General features: G+C 47.1%; 1 protein-coding gene across 3 annotated transcripts in view; it reads right to left on the reverse strand.

Moving 5' to 3' along the window:
* GRIP2 (glutamate receptor interacting protein 2) overlaps positions 1 to 22,025 on the reverse strand; it is a 299,043-nt gene that overhangs the window by 26,601 nt on the left and 250,417 nt on the right. For all 3 annotated transcript variants that reach the window (XM_064518999.1, XM_064518998.1, XM_026093139.2), the window contains exons 9-14: positions 21,475 to 21,644; positions 17,321 to 17,446; positions 15,743 to 15,895; positions 14,997 to 15,183; positions 8,530 to 8,675; positions 7,818 to 7,898 (exon numbers count right to left, since the gene is read on the reverse strand). In XM_064518999.1, coding sequence (XP_064375069.1) covers positions 7,818 to 7,898; positions 8,530 to 8,675; positions 14,997 to 15,183; positions 15,743 to 15,895; positions 17,321 to 17,446; positions 21,475 to 21,644 — 863 coding nt within the window. The remainder of the gene's footprint in view (positions 1 to 7,817; positions 7,899 to 8,529; positions 8,676 to 14,996; positions 15,184 to 15,742; positions 15,896 to 17,320; positions 17,447 to 21,474; positions 21,645 to 22,025) is intronic.

Consider the following 22,025-nt stretch of genomic DNA (forward strand, 5'->3'; position numbering starts at 1 on the left):
TGCTTCACACTTGAAATGTGGCTTCCCTGGAAGCCACACCAGGGAGGGAAAAACCAAATCCCAGCAGATATCTGCTGGTTGCTGCTTCCTTTGGTCTCCTCTTGAGCAAGGGGAGGCTGCATGGAGCCCAACAGCAAGAGGCAAGATTCCCTGACCCCAGCACTGCTAAATAGCCTTCTCCTCACATCTCTAAGTAGAGACAGAGAGCAAGTCACCATCTACGGCAATAGTCAGCCATCCCACAGTATTGCTGCCTAGGGAATACCTGCTCTCAGTGCTGGGCTAACATAAGCCTCTCCATGGGCTTGCAGTGAAGTGTGTTTGGAAATTTTCCGGTGGAAAATAACCCAAGAAAAATTTCAAAATGGCTTTTCCCTGCTGGTTCAGCTGCCCAGGCCACTACCTCATGCAACCACATAAATTACAGCATCGGGACTGCTCTCAGGGCTGGAGGTGGCGGGGGTGGTTTCCAGCCCAGCTCTCCTCTCCTCTCCTCTCCCCTCCCTGATAATCTTTTCAGCCCACAAGAGATCTGAGTATGCATCTCCTGGAGCATTTGCTTTTTAAATTTGCCTGTAAGACCTGATGCTCTCTTGAGAAACCCAAGAGGGATTTATGCCTTGACCCCCTCCTGCCCCCTCTGCCATCCACATGCCAACCTTGTGCCGAGAGCATCCTTGTTGCCCCACGTCACTCTTCCCTGCCTTGCTACAGAAGTTGCATCATCTCACTTAAAGCTGATGGTGCTTCTCAGCAAAAACCGCATGGAAAGGAACAAACTTGCAAGTGTCTGAACATACCCAGTGCAGGTCAGATATTAATATCTGAGAGGTATGTGCCATCAATCACACAGAAACCCACCAACCTGAAGAGGAGTCAGAGAGTGCCCCAGAAAGTCAGACAATGAAGGAATAAACACTTCTTACCACCATCTCTGTTCTGGCTTTTTCTGTCGGTTACATTCATTTACGAGATTTAAAAACCACACATGCTTTGCCAGTCACCTACTCTCTCCCTGATGTAACTAAACCTTCTGCATTGAACAGTGCAAAAAGACAGCCAACCTCAGTTGCAATAGGGTTGAGTATAAAAGTCAGGTCAGACAGCAAACAGCAGACTGTGACTGATTTTATGATAGTCATGGCAATGCGACTGTTGAATGATACAGAACCTGAAAGAATTATTTTGCCCATGTCTCTCTGAGGACCCACCAGTGCATGGTGCCATGCAAGTTTTGTCTGGAAACTCATGTTCAGCTTGTGGCTGTGGGTTGAAGAGAAGTGGAGGGGTTGTTCAGCTTCACTAAGGGCTCGTGTCCGTGCTGAACCTGTCCACGGCGCAGACAAGCGGATACACCAACACAAGCCGGGGAGAGCTGAGCAATGGGAGGGAATGATATCCTATGGACAGAGGCTTACGTGGCTAAAACCAATGCAAAAACACCAGAAGGTGTCTCAGATCCCTCAGGTCACCAGAAGGAGATCCAGTAGGCCACAAGCCACAGGCTGCTGGCTGTCGGCACAGGGAGATGGAGGTGTGCCGCTCTGTATCTACCATTGCTATACGACTTCACTCAACATCAAGCACGGGCTGCTGTCCAAGACCTTTAGTCCAGCTCAGACCAGCTGTTCCTACGTCTTCTTGAACGCGAGATGCGTCTTCCCTGTCGAGGGAGGTGCGCAGAGCCACAGCAGGGCAGCGGCGGTGGAGGTCTTGCTAGCAGACCTCCTCCACCCTCTCCCATGGGGCCAAGCCTGGTGTAGCTGCGTGTGCAGTCGCTCTCTAGCCTCCTTCTGTCAAAACCATCCAGGTTAGTTCAACTGCTTTTCACCACATGCTGTGTTTATTCGTTTCAAAGCAGAGCTGGCGTGATGAAGCAGGTTAGAAAGCAACTCCACAGCCCAGGCACTGGGTTGGGGACGGCAACCTCAAAACCTGGCCCAGTCGTGGCGGGAACAACAGGTCCAGAGACCGCAAATACGCAAATGAGCAAAGAGGGGGAAAAAGGAGCATAGGCAACAACGTGCCTCAAGCTCTGCAGAAAAGGTGTTTTACACAGCATCCGCCTGACAAGCGCTGTGACTCTTGGGATCGCGGCCACGGTGGTCAGGCCCGGAGCGGAGGGCTAGACCCCGTCCTTCTGCAACTTGGCCACAGGGCTCAGCACTGAACACGGCACCGCTCTGCTCACAGCAGAAGGGAGGCTGAAAAACAGTGCTTTACCCATGAGGAACAAAGCAAATTTTAAGGAAAATTTTTTTTTAAAACTGATACTTTCCAAACAGACTTCATGATATTTTAGTTAAATGTAATACAAGCAAGGTATAACGACATACTACTTCCCCTAACAGTAACGAATATCCAAACTGTGCATTAATAAACTGCCAGCCCTCCAGTTTTAAATGATCACTTAGTATAAAATTGAAAGGCTTTATAAAATCATCCTTATTAGTCAGTACCTACAAGGCTGAAAGGTAAGTTAGAATTAATGAATAATTCTCTCTCAAGAGGCATAAGATTCAAAGTTAAGATAATGAAATCTGAAAGCAGTGAATAGTGACTTGCTGTTCAATTTGAAAACCAGTAGTTATTAACTCCCTTATTTTGTCTGTGGTATCCCAAAGCCCTTTCTAGTCTCAAAGTGAGCATTTAGCTGGGATCACTTTGTTTTCCATCCCTCAGTGAGGACTTGGCTCTTCGAGACATACGGACAGAAGCTGGCACACAGAAACCCGCGCTGGTCTCTGCGGGCACTCGGGTTTGGCTTACATCCACCAGGGCAAATCACTTTTAGCGGAAGTAGGTCCTTTTTCAGATGGATTCATATTTTTGGTAAGTTTAACAGCACAGAAGATAGGCTGAATCTGCTCCAGTGACTAGGAGAAAGCTTCATAAATCAACAGTTGGCGAAGCTGGAAGCACGGGGTAGGGGAGAAAGTCCAAATGAAAACACTGTTTCGCAGTGGTGACAGGGCAGCGATAAAAAGGCAAATTGATCAATACTGTTATTTACTTTTTATAAATTGCTTTCAGTCTCTCGCCACCTCTGCTGGGATTCTGCCTCGCTTGGCATTTACTCTTTGATGGATGACGAGGCCAGAAACACATGTCCATTTTGTGTTTTTAATAGAATGCATAATGACTCCTATTGGTAAATTATTCCCCTCCAAGGAGCACCAGCCCATAACTCAATGCCTCAATGCTTCTACCAGTTATAAATGCCCTCCGTTATTGATCAATCCAAAGCAGCATTCTGCCAATCTATAATTAAACAAATTGTAATAATGCCATAAGAATGCATTTATGAAAGCAAACGTTTATAAAGGGGAAAAAAACAAACAAAATCAGAAACTCAATAATTTCAGGATAGCTAAGCAATGGGAAAAGGAATAAAAGCAAATCTGAATCAATTACAATAAAGCAGCAATGAAAATCAAATCCCTTCTACTCGGCTTTTGCCTGTGTCATTTATTAGTCTTAGCGGTAGGCACATAAATTATCAGTGCTTGCAGCAAGCAGGATATTTACACTACTCTAGATCTATTTCCTTTCAAAATCTCCAGGTAGCAAAACCAGGACAGAATATCTCACTTCTGTATAAGCATCTTAGTAGAACAGATGCAAATCTCACTTGAAGCTGCAAGTCAGTGCAGGGGCAGAACGGGAGAGGAGCAGGGCACGCTCCAGCCTGCAGGCTCGCTCTGCCAGGGCAGCGGCAGCTCCCAAGTGGGTCCAGCACCCACAAGCGGGATTTGCTTGGCTCACGCATCCATCTTCTTCCTAGGACAGTGATTCCACTCCTTAAGCAACTTAATTGAAGTTATCTATGCACCCAAATTCTGTTTTTATTGCCCACAGGCTGTTATAATAGCTACTCCTTATCTGTAGTACTTCACCAAGGGCACAGGAATTGATTTTTAAGATATATAAGAGTAATTCTACAAACATGCTATATAAAGAATTAATGCATAGCTCAAATGAGTGATAATATGAATACCTGCTTAAACAGCAACAACATACCTGTACCCTGCAGTGAATCTCCCAAATAGCCCTTGGAGAGGGTATTGGAGACAGACAAGAAAAGGAAAACAGAAGCAGCAATCTTTCATGTAATCAACTATCATTTTCAAGAGGCTAATAACAAATCCATATCTTGTTTTAAGAAGTCAGGTATTGAACATCCAAGAAAACATGACCATTAGCTTCTTGCTGCTGGAGATTTTAATTTGTAGGAGATTTACAGACAGTCTGCACAGGCACAAGTATATCATTCGAATTGAACGCAACCAGAAAGGCCGAGCACTGGTGGCACGTGTTCTGCTAACGGGGACGAGCAGTGCAGGCTAACGAGAGCCAAGTCTTACACTATCGTGCCAAAAGCCTCCCTTTGCACCTTGCACGCGAGCGATTCGGAGCACCTCCGAGGCCTCTGCAACCCAGGGCGCTCCCCAGCCCTCTCCTCTCCGCGCACCAGGCAGCGACGCAAGCGCGTGCACGCTGCCGTTTCAACGCGAGCCGCCGCTCTAAAAGCAAACGCAGCCGTCGCCCTGTGGCAGAACCAGGGCCCTGGAGTACGGAGAAATGGAGATCACTTTTACTGGCTTCTTGTCCCTTCACCCCTGGAAGGGACGAGTGTGCACAAGGCGGCTCTGTCGCTTTGCTTTGCTAATCTTCACTCAGCAAAAGCAGGAGACTGAAAGGGGACGTGAGGCGCCGTAGAAATATGAAGCAGAATCAATGAGAGCCTGAACCCTTGGACTTGCCATTTACCCTTTGGGGGACAAAAGGGGAAACAGTGCTGTCAGCAGATGTCTGCAGCACGCTTTCTAGCTTGCTGCATCCCTTTGCTACACTCTGTTTGGGCCCGGGGAAGAAATGCATCTCTGGGCGCACAGACTGTGCACGCAGAGCACAAATACCCGCCTTAACCAGAAGCAAGCACAGACCCACGCCGCACGTCACACCAGAACCAGCAGCGCCTGCCCTCCTTGCACAAAAACCACTTGGATTTGCAGTCCTTTTATGATGCTTTCCAGCAGATTCATGGTCCCTTCTGCAGACAGCTCCATTATATGCATCTTTCAGTACATCCATCAGGAACTTTGCTCTCTCCCCACCAGCTCCCAATCAGCTCTAAGAGCTGCAGCATAAGGCAAGCTCAATCGCCTTTATTTCTGCAGCACTTCTCAGCAACACTTTTTGCCTGTGTAAAAAGGCAGCACAAACCCTCCTAGACAGAGGAATCAACTACAGCTGAGCCTGCTGAAGCCAAGAGGTAAAACTCGAGGGAAGCAATTCATCTCCAGTGCAGCTGCACCACAAAGTTTTAACACAAACCCAATTCTGTGGCAACTACAGTGCAGGGGCGCATGTACTGATCCTGCCAGGTTGTCATCTATTCAACCTGTCCCAGTGATACAGTAAAGGAAATGGGAATCCAATGTGAGAGGCCAATTAGCCAAGTCCTCTACCCTAAACACAAGTTACGGTCCCTTCCTTGTCAGGAGGAAGCCTGTAAAGGTGGTTTCTAGGTCTAGATCAGCAGAACTAGGAAGAACTGAACAAAATAGAAAAGAGCTCTTTTTACCTCTTTTCTCGTTCTGCTTGCATCACGCTCCTGCATGCACATCATGTCTCTGCAGGGGGGACTTACTGTAAGGCTGCTTGTTTTGATGTTAATGTTTGAGACTGGTGTATTTATCTGCTTGGTCAGAGGCAGAGTGACAGCATGATGATATAATTCACTAGGGGTCACATGGAAATAGCTTATACGGACTAATATATGAAGACACAATCAGGATTCAATTAGCATTTCATACTTGCCACCATGTTTTCTGGATGGTTGGTCAATAAGCAGCCAACAATCTAGTCTTTTGCTGTAGTTTTGGTGTTGATTCAGCACAGGACTGAAATATATTTTAAGTTTATGTATGTGTGTTACTTAAATGATGTCCCGCAAACATGTTCGGCAATGAAAAAGATCAAATCTATTATATTATTAAAATATTGCTTTGTAGTTGATAATGGCTATCTAACCATTTTAAAACTAGTGGTCAGTTCATTCACTTTTTATTCAACAGTGATTGCAAAAGGGTGTGTGCAATCAATTTTTTAAACACAATTCACATGAAAATATTTTCAACACAAAAATACGTCTGAAGTAAATGCATCTCTGAAAGAGATCCCATTTAAGTGAGACTCCAAAAATGAAACCTGGCACTCTCGCTGGTAACCTTCAGGTTCATTTTGCTCCCCAGCTGCAGACAAAGACTAAGCTTTGAAGCTTAAATGGGGTGAAATCCTGGCCATGGTCAAGCCAGCAGGAGTTTGCTGTCAAATTCGGCACCCTTCATTTCTCCCTGAGATTTTAATACTAACGCTAGGAGCAGGGCACCAGGCTGGAGGACCCAAGGCAAGCTCTGCCTCGGCTGTTTCCCTATGCCCCTGCTTGCCTGCTAGTGAAAGGGTTTTACTGACACTCCACTATGTTCGGAAAGCACTTTGATGTCTTCACAAACAGGAGTTGCTACTAAGCCAAATGTTAAATATTGTGTTCTTATTTCTTAGAAGTGCTCTTGTAGCACAAATATGGGAAGCTCAGAAGAGCGGGAAAAGAAAGAACACAAGGTGCAAAGTCACCCCCCAATCAACATCAGTATCATTCCTGAGAATCACCCTAATCGGACAAAAACACCTCCACTTAACTCACTGACTAATCCTGTAAAAACCAAGAGGTAATTGCAAATAGCTTATCTATTTTAATGAAACCCATGTTTAAAGTGTCCTTAGTGACTCTATTCCCCAGACCAAGCTGAGTCCATGCTCCTAAGGGCTCAGACATAAGATCCCATTACTGCAGCTTCACAGGTCGCCTTGTTTCAGCTGAGATGCTGTAGCTGCCTTTGGGCATGGCAAATCGGAGATAATGCAAGTTGGTTTATCCAGCAGTGAGAGAGGGATGAGTGATGTGAGACCAGTTCACATTTGCCATAAAGGAAAAGTTCACAGATGCAAGGCGCAGCAAGACCAAAAGCTGGCCAGAACTTAGGGATAGATATGCCTTATCGTCTCCAAACAGTGTCCTCTCTGAAGAGGCCAAAAGGTCTTTACATGAGAAATATGCATCAGAATAGAAACCAAGATAATTAAACAGGAGTGACGTGATGAAGACAGAACAGAAAGGAAAAGGTTTATGCCTTGCCCTCTGGGTGCCCACCAAGTCCTGGCAGGCACGTCTTACCCTCTACGGCTGCATTTAGTCAATGCAATGACTTTCTCAGTTGTGGCAAACCTTGCCCAGCACCCTCTTTTCTCTAAATTTCCCCCTCCCCTCAGAGGCTCATCTGCCTCTTCCTCCTCTCAGCAGTTTCCCCTCTCTTGGCATGAGCAGCAGGTTCCCAGCTGGGTGCCACATCTCGCTTGCTCTCCTCCCTCCACCTCCTCTCCCTGGCTGCCGCCTCCACATGCACGGGCCCCACCTGAGCCAGGCGATTCTGCTTTAAAGGAACATAATATAACTGCGAGCAAGGAAATAAAAACAGTATTACTAATACTATCTGTGGCACATTCCAGCTGTTAAGCTGTCCTTTAGAGATGCATGCTTTTCCCCTACCACTCCAGTGGCTGCTTTTCCCTTCAGCTGTCAGCTCTTAGAGGCAGGAACCAACCATCTAATTTAGGCTGGAATAAATCACAAGCATTGCAAGTGCTACCAGGAAATTGCACATCATCTTTTCTTTCTGCTGGGCCCCTCTGATGAGCTAGGGTAGACGCCAGTAGCTCTTGCAACTGATAGCAAAAGTCTGAGCAATACTTACAGCTGATGGTAATTCCAAGCTCCACACCTCTTTTCTTGGGCAATTTAACATGGAAAGTACCGCTGCTGGGTATGACAGACTCTGTAAAACCAAAAATAGACAAAAAGAAAACATGAGAAAAGAGAAAGTTTCCAGCTGCATGGATGGTTTCATTGGAACCAAGGAAAAAAAGCCCATAAAACTTCGCTTTATTGGTTCAAATGAGGTCTGAGGCCCTGTGGACTTCAGGTTAAAACTTGGATTCTCATTAAAAATGCATGCTCTGAACTTCAAGCAAAGCACTCACCTCACAGTATTTCGAGGTACTGCTGTCACCAGAGAAGGAAAATTTTTACAATGCTGTACTTTAGCATCAGCCAGTAGCTTTAGCTCCATCCTTGTTTCAAGGCCATAAATTAATACAAGTATTATTTTTATTAATGAAAAAGTATTTGAAGAACAGGTGGCTTCTTCACCTACTCAATAATTTTACTTCAGACACGTGGTGATAGATAATAAGGGATTTATAAAAGCACTAAAGGAAGGAACCTCCATCTCAGTGCACATCAGAAAACAAGACGACATGGAAAGGGTCTTCTCACAGGGTCTTCTCATCCTTCCCCTCAAGATCTATCAGAGACCTCATGTACTTGTGTGCAAACACTGCCTCTATGGGTGAAGAAAAGCCCCTTGCCCAGGGTGGTGAGGAGCAGTAAAACCTTTGGCAACTTACCTGCAACATCAAATTCAATTTCAAGCACCACTTTGTTAGTGAGTGCAGCATCACGCAAAAGCTGGTTGGCTTCCTCCATGGTCCCGTCTTCGGTTGCGATGCCATTGATAGAAAGGACTCTGTCTCCTACTTGTAGCAGCCCACATCTGCAGTCCAGATTGGAAAAAGAGGGAAAGGGGATGAAGAGGAAAGAGAGGAAAGAAGGAAAGAAACAACCCCACAACCAACCATGAGTTACTTTTGCCAAGCAAATCCGTTACAAGATGCACAAAGTGGTGATAAATCGTGACCGAAGTGGCCCCAAAGAGACGACAACCCACTCTGCAACGCCTGTCCCAGCGCAAAGAGCCTGTGGAAGATCACAACACTGCAAAGCCATGTGGTTTGCTTCAAGTTCAGACATACTCAGCACCTAAACAATCGTTTTCTGTCATATTTCATGCAACTTCCAGGAAAATAAAACAAACACTCCCTCTCCTAAAAGTCAACACCATGGCCATGAAATGAAAGTGATAAATGCAAGGGCATGTGCCCTGCTACCATATCTAATGGTACACAGCTCTTTCTGTGCGCCTGAGCCCACTGGAGCCCAAACTAATGGCACTGAAGATTGCACAGAGTCCTCTGCTTAATACATGGCTGATACTGAAGCTGCAATCCAATGAACTCACTGAAATGTCTCAGCAAATTGGATAATCATTTATCCCTTGTAATTGCATTTCTGGAAGCCAAATGTACATTGATACTGTTTAACTGCCTTGAAAGGCCAATATTATTCTGATGTGATAGCCCGCCAATATAACTGCAACTGGCGCTTTGGGCTTTTTGGTTTAGACCCTTGTTCTCCAAGAGCACAAATCAGCAATTTTTTCACTTTAGAAGAAAAATACTGATTGCAAGGCAATGTTGGAGATGTACAGCTACAGCATAGTTTGTGTCTTGAGACTCCTCTGTACTTATAAGCAGAGTTTTTTCACACATGAGCCACTACTTTCACTAACCACCCTCTGCTCTTTTTTTTTTTAAACTTACTATAAAACTAGCAAGACAGTCCTCCACATTACTTTCCACAGCTAATCTGAGCTGGCCCATGACTCCACAAAAGCAAGAGTGCAGTGTTCCCCACTGGCCGTGGGGCAATGGTTACTCATCATCTTCCTTCTCTGCCACACTCTCCAGCAGTTGTTAGCTATAATGCCATCTTTTTGGCTTTTTCACTCAGCACCTCTCTATAAGGCCATTCATTTGAGTACAGCTTGCAAAACTGTTGCTCATCCACCATTAATGTAAGCTACAGACTGGTCTCCCAGATAGCTTCAGGGATAAGGGAAGAAGCCTAAGGTCCACCTCTACATTTGGAGTCGTTTTACTGCAAAGGTTTCCCAGAAGGCATTGAGCATTCTCCAAAGAATCTTTATTTTGCTTCTATTTAATGATCAAGCACTTCCTTTGCCTGCCCTCTTTTAGATGTCAGCTTCCACTGACATTTCATGGAAGACAAGTTCTTTTTTCTTTCTTTCTTTCTTTCTTTTTTCTTTTTCTTTTTTTTTAAGTAATCACTCCAGCCACTCTTCATCACTCACACAGGATTCAATTGTAAGATGGTACCATGGCTTCTGGCCACATAAAGATAACATCAAAGGCAATGGATAGTGGGTGCATTATTCACTTCCAAACAACAGGATATAAATGAAAGGCCAGGTTATCAAGAGAAAACACACCACCAAATTCAAGAAAAATGCACAGGCACAACAGTTTTTTGTCTGTGGCCCATCAAAAGCTGAGATATGAGCCAGTTTGGAGACAGCCTACAGAGGTTATTTTACTGGTAGGGAGGAATATGCTTGCAATATATTTATGTTGCTGCCTGAGTTCATGCCATCCATGGAAAACTGCTGGCGATTTCATGAGAGGTAAATTCAGAAGTGTTTGTTCAAGGAGACTTGGATTAGGACAAACAACTCCATGGAGTATAAATGAAGTCACTCTCGTGAATAAATGCTGTCAATTACATCAAGTTTAATTACAGTCCTTTACTGGACTTGTGGATACACAGTCACATATATGTTTGGAAATTTCAGCTTATAACCATGAAGACCATGAGGAGTATGACAGAGACGTCTCCCTCCAGCACTAGATCTCTCTTGCTCCAGCCAAGACACCCCTTTCAGAAAGGAGGGACCAACATCTGCAAGCCACAGACATCACTTTATCATTTTAAGGTCACACAAGGACTCAACCTGTTTTGACACCACTGTTTTGGCCGCAGGGGGCTGGGAGAACACAGGTTACTTTTACACAGCACCAAAGCAAACCACTAAACCACTACCACCTTCCCCACTAGAGCTGCTTTCTCACAAAACAACAGTTTCTTGTGTTCCTTCACTCAAGGTAGATTTTCCAGCTAATGTACTTTACAGCTAATAGCTCTGGTGGTCAAAAGCATTTTATTTCTTTTTGCATTAGCCTCAGTTGATCATGGTTGCTTAAACCCTGGTCTTGCAGGTTTATAAAAGTTTGTGGAGTGAAGCCACAACTGCCTGGCACCCTCGGTGAGGATCAGGAGACTTAATGTGCCTTGTTACCTCTTCAGAATAATTTCATGGACATCCGTTTCATAACATAATGTGCCCTTGTGTTGAGAGCAGTGTCCTGACAGCCAGGGTTCCTGGTGTCCTTTCTTTGACTCTGCTGTGGGATCCTACACAAACCTTTCAGATGACTTCGCCAAAGAGACAGCATGGGACATGTCTCTCAGATATGCAGTCTAACATCAGAGCTCATAAAGCACTCTGAGATTACTGGAGGACAAGTGACGTAAAATCAGAAAGAACAAGAACACAAGCATCTCCTGGAGTGAAAGGTAGCCCTATGGATGTGTTGGAGCTCAGGACTGGAAGGTCTCCCCTGGGCTTCAGAGATCTACATTTTGTCCTGACACATTCCTTGGGCTCAAAGATGGCAATGGAGCAGCTGAAGTGTCTTGCTAGACATGGAGAGGTGCAAGTTCAAGCCTTGGAAGGCTTGAAGGCACTGAAGATCTCACTTAGGTGTCATTAAACATCTCCCTGGTCACTCTAGCTGTGAGGCAGCAGCTGTGACTGTGACCACATCACTGGCTGTAGAAACTGATGCATTGCGCCCTACCAGGTCCCCGAGTTAACGTGGGCAGGTCAGATGTGTGCACATCTGTGCGTGTGCGTGCACATCTGCATGTGTACCTCTGTGGGTAGGTCACATCCTAAAAAGCTCAGAGCTTTGCTGACTGCTTTACCCAGCTGCCTAACTTTCCTCTTGCAAACCCCTCACGCCAAAAAGCCAGAAACATGATGATCAAACAACTCTGGCTGAGCAGAGCTAAAAAAACATGTAATGCAGCAGACAGCATTGATTTTTGGATACCTGGACAGAGAAGCAAGATACTCTCCCATTGCTGTCAGTGACAGCTGCGGGAGGACACACACAAAATCATGGAAAAGCTGTATGTTGCAAGGCAGCTAAGAGGGAACTTCAGGCATCTTGTTCCACCCTCCCTGCTGATAACAGGGGCTGAATCACTGTCTCATTTTGAGCCCAAAGGGTTCATCTTGCACCCAGTAAACAAAGCACAGGATGGAGAGGGAGGTCTAATAGAAGCTATTTGCTGTAAAACAAATCACAAGTCAGGGAAATGAGAACTTTTGCCCGAGACTGCCTGTCGCAAGCTAACATAGCAGATACGACATGTGAGGCGATGCAGCTTCCTCAAAAACAGGATGATGCTGATCTCCTTCCCGCACTAACTGGAAATTAGTGCAGCTCCAGGAGTCAGTGGTGCTGCCATGGGGTGCAAAGCACTGACCTGAAACACAAGTGCTCGGAGGCGGTAGGGGTAGGCATCCGCCTGCTCCCCTCCTCTTGGGCTTTGGCCACTCAAGACACGGTAGGCACACGGTGCTGGCAGCGCTGTGCCGGACTGGAGATCTTGCGCAGCAGCCCTGCGCCAGCAATGCAGGGAGGGCTGCTTTGCAAGGGATGCAGCAAGGCCTGGAGCAGCCCCATCCTGCACAACGCTCAGCAGTTGGGGATCGTTTCAACACTGCATAGGGGAATTGACATTACTGTCACCCTATTGCCTCCTGTTAGCACCTGTTCTTCAGTGGGAAAACCACTCCTCAAATCCATGCAGAACAGACGCAGGCTGGTGAGCCCAATCCCTCTATCCCCGCTGCTCACCCGCTTTTGCAAAGGGCAACGACTGCAGCACAAGAACGGCATAGCCCAGCCTCAGCTGAGCGCCCGGCCTTGCAAATGGGAGAAAAACGGCTCTGATGTCTTGAGTTGTAGTTACAGCAAAACCTGTCAAGGGTAGGGAATAAGGTACCTAGCAAGGACAGAGCAAACAAGCTCTGCATGACAGCAAGAAACAAAAAGTGAAATGAAAACTTAAAACCGCCTTTTCCACCTCACTGCAAACCTACCGCATTTGTCACTTCAAGACTGCAAGGAAAGAGAGTGCTTTACTGCCAGCTAGGAAAAGGAGCACAGTCTAGGAAAGGGAGAAACACACTGCAGAGATTTTAATCCCCAAATCAAATCCACGCTGCAAATGTTCCCTGCCACCAGAAAGCAGAACAAGGCAGCCAGGAGAGCGTGAGTCCTGCTGGGTGGGCAGCCGAGAGGGAGCGCAGCGTGTGAGACACACAGAGCCAAGCAAGACCGCACCGCAGGGCTTTGCTTCTGCTCCAGGCTTGGCAAGAGGATAAAGAAAAGCCAGGCGGACTTCAGCACATCTCCCTTCTCCCCTGGGATAGCAGGCTTTGTTGCCGCTTGATTTATAAAAGGAGTTTGGTGCTTTGCAATGTGAGCCAAATTCACCCTGGTAATAGGGGATTAAAAAAAACAAAGCCACCACTTTCATTTTTAAATCCTGTTTGGAAACAAAAAAAAATGGTGCAAAAGCTCTTTGAAATCCCTTTCAACCTGCATCACGCAGGACAACACTTCTTCCTCTGCCAGTCCCTTGTGTCCGTCCTGCCCACCTGCCCTCGCACTCACGCTCTCCCTGCCGCAGCATCTGCCGCCCCGAGATGCTACTGCGCAGAGAGACCGCACTGCAAAGACTGGCGCTTTCCTATGCAGGTGCTTTCCCTGTCATATGAAAACACTGCCCTGATTCTCCAGCGGGTTTGGTCCATGTTTTATTTTCCTGATCTGGCTTGGGGATGCCAAACCATGAGCAGGCTGACAAGGCCCACAGGGATGTCTCCTTCCAAGGAAGGTCTGAGCAGGTGCCAAGCACTGTCACTTCATTGCACCTCAGACACCACGACGCAGGACAGATCATCAGGGTAAATCACAGGCAGGAAGGGAAACCTGCCTGTGGGCGTAAGTGCCAGCAGCGGGCTTTGGAGCTGCTGCTGCGGCTCATTCAGCAGGAACTCAGCGTGAAAAGGGCTCTCTTATCCCTCACTATTTCATCTGCCTAAAGAAGCCAGCTCTCCTTTTTACCCAACAAGAGCTAAAGCCATACTGGGATCTGCTCTGTTCAGTAATAAATCCCTGTCGGAGGGCCTCTGCACTGTAGCAGCACAGAGACACTCCAGCAGATCTCAAATGCAGGTAGCAAAGGTGTAGGAAGGAGTTCAGCCACAGCAGTCAGAGTCCCTGAGCTGAGGCTGGGCAGCTGGCAGAGAGATCCTTGCTCCCAGGACCCAAACTAGCTTTGCAGCTAGCTGAGATAACGCTACGCTACATTACCCTGATGACATTATATCCAGGAGTTACCAGACACATCAAACCTGGGTAACAGTTCAGGTGCGTTATTAAACAGATAAGAAAACAAAAGGCACAAAGAGCTGAGAGAAGCATTCAACACTTGCAAACCAAGAAGCCGGCATATTGCATGCTGGCTTGCTTCCCTGGAGGGTCAATGCAGACAGCTATAGACCTTAGTACCGCTCCTCCGTTTGCTCTTTGCCCTGAGGTTGTGGAGCGGAAAGCAGGAGTGCTTAAATGCAACAACTGCCCACTCTGAACCACCAGCATCATCTTCTGGGGTTTGAGATTCTGACTTTCAGGGCCGCGTATACAGCTGGGCTCTGCTGCAATGAAACTGGGCAGAAAACACTTTCCTGGGCCCACATATTTAGCTTTTTCCCCATTCTGCATCCAGACAAAAGCTTTATTTTTCAAAGAAAAAGAAATGGGAATGGTGCGCTCTCTCACACACAGACACACGCTCCCTTCCTCCTCCTCCCAGAACAGCCATAGCCTGGTGCCAAGACGTTCACCTGGGATACGAGGGAGGCCGTGGTCAGCCGACGAGTGCAGAAATGGCAGTGACAGTAAACCATGCCCAGTGAAGAATGGGAGATATTACAAGGATGATAGTAAATATCTAAATGAGCCTCTGAGGAGAGAAAACAAACCAAACCATGAAATGTTCAGCAGCAGCACCATCAGCATCCAAGGGCAAGGTCTCTAACCTCTCTGCCGGGCTGTCAGGCTCAATAAAACGGACGAGAGGTGGGGAAGACAGGGTTTCGGTAGCAAAGATGCCTCCCTGGAGCTGAAGTCCAAAGCCATTCAAAGGGTCTCCCCTGAGAACCACCTCTGTCGTTTCCGTGTGGACAATCTGCCCGCCAGGACCCACCGTGCTAGAGGCCAGCGACACTGAAAGGAGGAGAGAGGCAGAAGGTCAGGGTCGCCATGGCCTAACGGGGTGGCCGCATGCGTCCCAGGGGATGGCCAAAGCTCCTCGGAGGTGACATCAACAGGAGGCGAGGTGGCAGTGCCAGCACTTGCTGTACAGGAGAAGAGGGCAGTAGGGACAGTCTCAGGGGGCTCAGGAGGAACGAGGCCCGCACATGCAGAGAGGAGGGATGGGGAACACTGATGCTGCTGCAGAGCGAAGGTCAGGGGAAGAAGGCAGCAAAAAAAGAAAAATTAAGGGGAGAGAAGCTAAACCTGTTGCATGTTCCTTCATCTCGGAGAGTGCATGTGTAGGGAGAAGACTGTATTGGCATCAAGGCACTGAGTCAGCATAACGGGTCTGGTCACAGACCTTGGTCTGGCAGCAGTGGGGCAGCGAAAGAAGAGGGAGGCACCAACAGCGCTGGGATGAACAGTCCTACCCCGGCACCCTGGGCACCCTGTTAGCAAGGGCAGTAAGGACAGCGAGGCAAGCACTTGCACCCCTGCCAACCAGGCCCCAGCCCATTGCCACTCTTACATGAACTCTTGTGCTCCTTCTTCTTCTGTCTCCTCCTCATCATGGTGGTGCGGGGGCTCATGGGATGGGAGCTGCGAGGTAGCGTATTTGAGTTCTGGCAGGGGAAGCCTTGCGCATTCATGGTGGGAGACGAGAAGTTGGCAGCAACCAGAGCTGGGGAAACAGAGAATGTTACAGGACATGCACAGAAAAACGTGGCGGTGCCACAGGGAAACAGACCCCATACCAGAGACATTTATTGACTAAATCAATTTGCCAGCTGGAATCTGACTCAGACAATTAGAATTGGGATGTGGCTTCCTGACAGGAACAGCCCCTGCCTAGCTGGACACTGGCTATGTCTGCATGGCCATAGAAAGAGAGGTTTCAAACATGCCAAGCTGCACAACTTGCAGGCTTTCCATCTGCCTGGTGGGCGGCTGAACGGGGCTCAAAGCACCTGTACCGCTCTCAGGAAGAGCATGTCCACAGCCCTCTCTGTGTCCAGCCCATCTGCTCGGGTTCCCACTAAAATGTTTGGACAGCTAACGGGTTCAGACCAGCCTTTTCTTCCTAACTCTAGGGCTCAAGGCTGAGGTGAACCCTTGTCCTGAGCTTGAAGGTCTATAAAAGAAATGAGTGGTAAGAGTGGCTGTGAGGAGGGGGCTTAGATCCAAGAGAAATATTGCTTTCCAGGGTGTACGGCCTAAAGAAACAGCAGTGACTGCAATTATTGGGGTGTCTACAACAGAAACGTGCAGGCCACCAGGCAAGAAGTGCATCACAGGTGCAGAGTGGCTAACGGAAGTTTGACACGATGGCACTAATGAAGATTAAGTATAGAGAAACCGTATCTTGGACTTGAACTGCTGGGCAACTGTGCTCCTCTGTTTGCTTACCAATACACAGTCCTGTGTTTGTTTCCTACCCTACTGCCCTAAGACAAGAAACCTGAGTGCCAAATGAAAGTCAAATTCAGCTCGATGAGGTACAATAGAGTCTGGTTCCTGGAAGAGGTGAGTTTATGGACAGATTTTGAAGTAGGCAGTAGTGGTCACAGGAAAAGCTTCTGCACCATGCAGAACCAGAAGAGGGGCAAGGTCCCTGGGGTGCTACAGGTATGGCCTGAGGGGGAAGCAGACCCTGTGGAGCAGCCATAGTCCCGCTCCTAACGTGTCATATAGCACCAATGCTGAGCTGGATGTGCTGGTGTACCACATTCCTATTCCCCGACAAGCCACCAATTGTGCAGAGCTGACCTCTTTGTCCTACAGCAACTCATTTTTGCCCTGCCAATATTAACGGGGCATATGGCTGTGGGGTTGGGGATCAACATGGGGTCAGGGTCAACATGGGGTCAGCTCTGCAACCCACTATAACTGCAGTTACTAGCTCTGCGTGTGCTGAGCTGCATCGACTGATTTTGTGCAAATTATCTCAGCATTGGACCTTTGGAAACAGACTCAGGTCATGGGAGAAGAAATGAGGGACACTTCTGGCTAAGGAGCTGGTGTTACAGGTCGGGTTATTAAGGGAATGGAGGTGCACGACAGAAACGAACACATGCAAAGACAGGGTGACGCCACACGCAGGGGTTACATTTGCAGTAATCCTGGCTGGACGTCTGGTTCCAAGTGGGCGTCTTGCAGTGGCCGGGGTGGTGGGTGTGACAGTAGTTGACGCAGGGGTCCCAGCAATGGTGATGGTCACTCTTCTGCACTTTGACTGATGGCACCCAAGGGAACAGAAATCACCGCAGACAGGGAGGAGAAAGCAGAGAAAGAAATGGTAAGAAGCACAAGCCGGGAGCTAGGGCCTACTGTTCATATCTCCCTTCAGCAGAAAAGACAACCTTGTACAGGCTCAGGACAAGTCAGGATGCAACCACAATATGTCAAGTACCAGCAGCGAGAACGCATCCACATCCACATGTAACCTCGTGACCCTTGATGCAAGGTGGCAGAAATCATCCCTTCCCCATGAAACACTCCGCATCCTGAGCCAACAGCTTGACTAAGGCATGCTGGCAGCATGCAGATGTCACTACCATTTGCAGTCTGTTGTGCGATGTGCAGAAGCTCCCTCTAACCACGGGTTTCCCACAGAGGCCATCAACACTACCAGGGAATCCTCCTTGTACTGCTTCCCACCTTACTGAGTGAGCTGCCCTCCCTGGGACAAGGCTGAATGCCTCTCAGACACGCCACGGCCAGTTTCGAGCACTTTGCTTGGCTCCAGCATTTGACTGTTTCATGGCTCCTCGTGGCCAGGAATCCATTGCAGGGTGCACACAGGGAAAGAGAGGAGCAGTGGAGGGCAGACTCCAGCTCACCAGAACAAAAGGGATTTTACACACTGCTGCTTAAAGGCAATTACACAGGCTCACCTACCCAGGAAGGGAAGCCAATGCTATGGCCAAGAGTAAATGAAAACAGGGCACCAACAGGGCAGACTCCCTATTCAAGGCCACACAACTGCTTTAACTTCAACCCTAACCCTCAGCCCAGCATGTGTTGGCAGAGATCTGTCTACAGCATGACATCCTTCACCCAGAAATCCCTTGTCCCAGGAACCGTGGCCTTGCAATATCAGGTCACGGTGCCACAAATCTCTGAAACACATCAGCAAACACATCCCCAGACACAGGCACCTTTTTCTGTTCTTCCTGAAACTCCTTCTGCTCCTTGGTAGCACAGGATTGATTTTATTTTCTATGCTCAGCAGCACTGGGTTCTCGCTCCCCAATCCCTGCACCATGCTGTCTGCATCTATTTTCTTCCAAGGGAAATTACTAGCTAATGAGCAAGATTGCAACAGTCTCTTTTTTCAGCTAAGCATAAATGGCATCCCACAGCAGTGTGTCACTGGAGACATGTTTTATCCTACAGCTCTTAAACTTGCACTGACTGGCAACCACCCTTCCCGGATGAGATCTCCTCAGGTCTGCACTCCCCAAGTAGGTGTGACTGCAGACAGCACTAGTAGCACCAGCTCTTTCCAAGGGTGCAGATCTTGGACAGGAACACAGCTTAACCAGTGCGTCCACCCAGAGATCTGATCTAAAGGTCATCTGCTAGTGACTTTAACGGCAGAAATCCATTTTGTGAACGTGCATCACAGGCATCAAGTCACTGGGGTCAGCTTTTCTGACCAATAATAGTAATTAATTCTGTGCCCTTGCTAAACATTTAGTGAATTTAGGACTTATTCTATCAAACTCTTCAAAAGTTCATTTCCAGCTCTGAGGCTTCTATTTTGTGAATTGAAAAGCAAACTCACATTCAGAGGGCTTTTAAAAACAAAAATCAAATAAATCTATGTAGCTATGTCTAGACAAACAGGAGAATGTTAACTGTGCTTAGAAAAACTAAATACTTTGAACACTGGGGACACAGCTTATGGGCATATAAACAAGATCATTTAACCCATTTGTAGTAATTAAAGCTTTCCCATTTGTCTACACATTCTTAGTTCATATCTGACACAACAGATAAAAGGCCTACGAAACTCAGATGCTGGTGCACTGGGGGAAGAAAATAGATTTTGGACATTTCTGTGATAAAGCCTACAGCAACCTTCCCCAAGCTTCCTGCCCATCATCCCTGCCTAAGAAGACCCATCCATCCCGGCATCCCTCCCGGGCGCCATCCACTCCCTCTGATCTTGCAAGCAGATCACAAGCTTCCCCACAAGCTCTCCAAATGCCTCAAGGGCCAGAGAAAGCAAACTCAGTTTGACAAATCCTGCGCTTTGACATTAGACCAAAAGGACCATATTTTTTCATGACAGCCAATAGTGCTGAGCAGCTGCAGCTTCAGATCTCTCTCCACCTACTCAATAACTGGACTTTGATTGCACTAGAAGCCACATTTAAAAAACATGACAACAAGTCACATGCAGGCACACCTTGGATGGACTTATTAATGCAAATGCCAAACAGGAACGTGTCTGCGTAGTCTCCTCTGCTCAGCTGCTTTCCAGTAGTTGGTGTCATAGCCTTCAGTCTCCTGCCAACCATGACAGTCTGCCTTTGCACGGCCCATTTTTCCTTGTTGCCCATGTTTGCTTCCTACAACAGCCTGTGGAATTGGCACACGTTGTCTAGCGCGGATGGCAGAGCCTCTCCCAGATCCGAAGTGGGTTTGTTAACTTTGGTGCGACTCCTCAGCTCTCTGCCACAGGCTGTGCGACGCAGCGGTTGGTTAAGCCACCCTGAAGCACCGTTCAGTGATCTGCTCCTTTTGTCCAAACCATGCTGCTAAGACCCTGCTCCTTTTTTCCTGTCCTCACCACCTCCCTTCCCATCCCCATCAGCATCGGTGAAGATTTGAGCCCAAGCACTGGTCTCGAACCACGCACCTCTGCCTCCTAACAGCAGTGCACGTGAACGGCATCCTTTCTTGTGATCCTTTACTTGTTAAAGAGTTTAACTAAAAGTGGGAACAATTGTCATATCCTTTATATTTTCATGTTTTGCAATTACTCTTACAAGTTTGTGCTCTGAATTTCTGCCACAGTAGACTGGTCCAATGTATGGGAATAAGGGGAAAGAGGCTTTGAACACAGAGCTGTCCCTCCACAGACCTTCCTTCTCTGAAACTGCTGCTGAATGCTTATATTCTGAAAGGAGATTAGGACCAGGGCACTAATGGAAGAAGGAGAATGGTTCATTTTAACAGCCATTGAAAAAGGATTATAACTTTCCATTTTTTCCTGGGCACAAAGGTCAAGTCATTCTTCCCCTTTGTTAAACCACTTTAATTCTGCACAAATTGGACTAGACATGTATGAGATTTATTTCTAGACATGGAGATGTTATTAGATTTTATGTTTCACTGCATCATGCTAAAGAAGATGACACAAATATTTCCTTCCTGTTCCCAAACTGTCCAAGAAGAGGATAGAAAGAAGAGTTGTGCCTGGGGCACACAAGCATTATTAAAATGTATGTTCCTGAGGGACATCCATCATCCAGGTGATTGGAAATGGTAGCAAAAGGGGCTGGACTGAACAGTCAATGCCTGAAACACAGGAATTGCAAGACCACCAACATGCACTACATCAAAAGTGCAGGCAAGACCTGCACTAAACCAAGCAGTACTGAGGTTACGTTCCCACTAGGTTTAGATGAGGGGCTGAGTCTCTCACATGGAAGGAGACGCTAAAGGTGGGCCATAAAGATGCTCACTCAGGTAAATTCCTGATGAAGCCTGAAATTTACAGGGATTTTGGTTTTGATTTCATAGGAGCCACTTCTGCGATTTAATGGTCAGACACAGCTGCCCTTCAAACAGGCCTGTCCAGATGATGAACACTCGTGTTCCAGCACTGTTTCCTATGGGAGTCCAATGCGACCCTGCCTAGCCATTGACATGTCCTTTGCGGAGCCTCACCAAACACCAGCAAATGAAAGCTGAGCTTGGAAATATATTTGCCAGAACCAAAGTTGTTTTCCTCCGTGTCCATTAAAGTCTCTTATCTGGGGTACTGAGAAAGTGGCTTGCACAGCACTCAGCACTGCAAAACCCTGGGATTCCCAACGACAATTTTCCCATTCAAGCACAGATGTTACCTTTTTTCCTATTCACATCCTGGAAGAACATCAACTAATCATATGCATTTCATCAAAACATCACTTTTTTTTCCTCAACAGATGTCTCTCTTCAGAGTCTTTTGCCAGCATTCAAAAGCAGCAAGTAGGGACCTAAAACAAGTTTTGAAGGGAACCAAAAATGTTTGCATGGGGCACACACCTGTTTCTGGAGGCTTCAAAGGCAGCCTGCTTTGGTGAACAGGTAGTATCTCCAGCTTGACATTTTCTGAAGTGGCAGCTAAAAGCTGAGTTGCCTCTAATAAGGAGCAGTGCTCTGTGCTCGTGCCATCAATAGAGAGAATATGGTCACCAACATGCAACGCGCCACATCTGCAAAGGAAACAACAAGAGGTATAATTAGACACATGGCTGAAATCCATGTCCTTTGTTGGGAGCAGAAATGTACAAAATCCATCTGTTTTGGTTCACGTGAATTTATTTTTATCTATTTTCATATTCCACTCTTTGACTTCCAATTTGAACCTTAGGTTCAAGTGTTGCTGAAAGCACAAACTAAAATGGTCAGATTTGAGTTAGCGCTGCTGGTGGCTTGGGAAAGATGTTTAAGTTTCTAACAGTGCCCAGCCGTGGCCAGTCAGGACGGCCGAGCGCACACCCAGACTGTTTCTCTGAGCTCCTAGGCACAATTTCAGAATTTTTAGGAATCAGTCCTAAGAGCCAGCAATTCAGTTGAGCAACAAGACTAATCAT

The sequence above is a fragment of the Dromaius novaehollandiae genome, chromosome 12, assembly GCF_036370855.1.
Source record: "Dromaius novaehollandiae isolate bDroNov1 chromosome 12, bDroNov1.hap1, whole genome shotgun sequence".
Lineage (NCBI taxonomy): Eukaryota > Metazoa > Chordata > Aves > Casuariiformes > Dromaiidae > Dromaius > Dromaius novaehollandiae.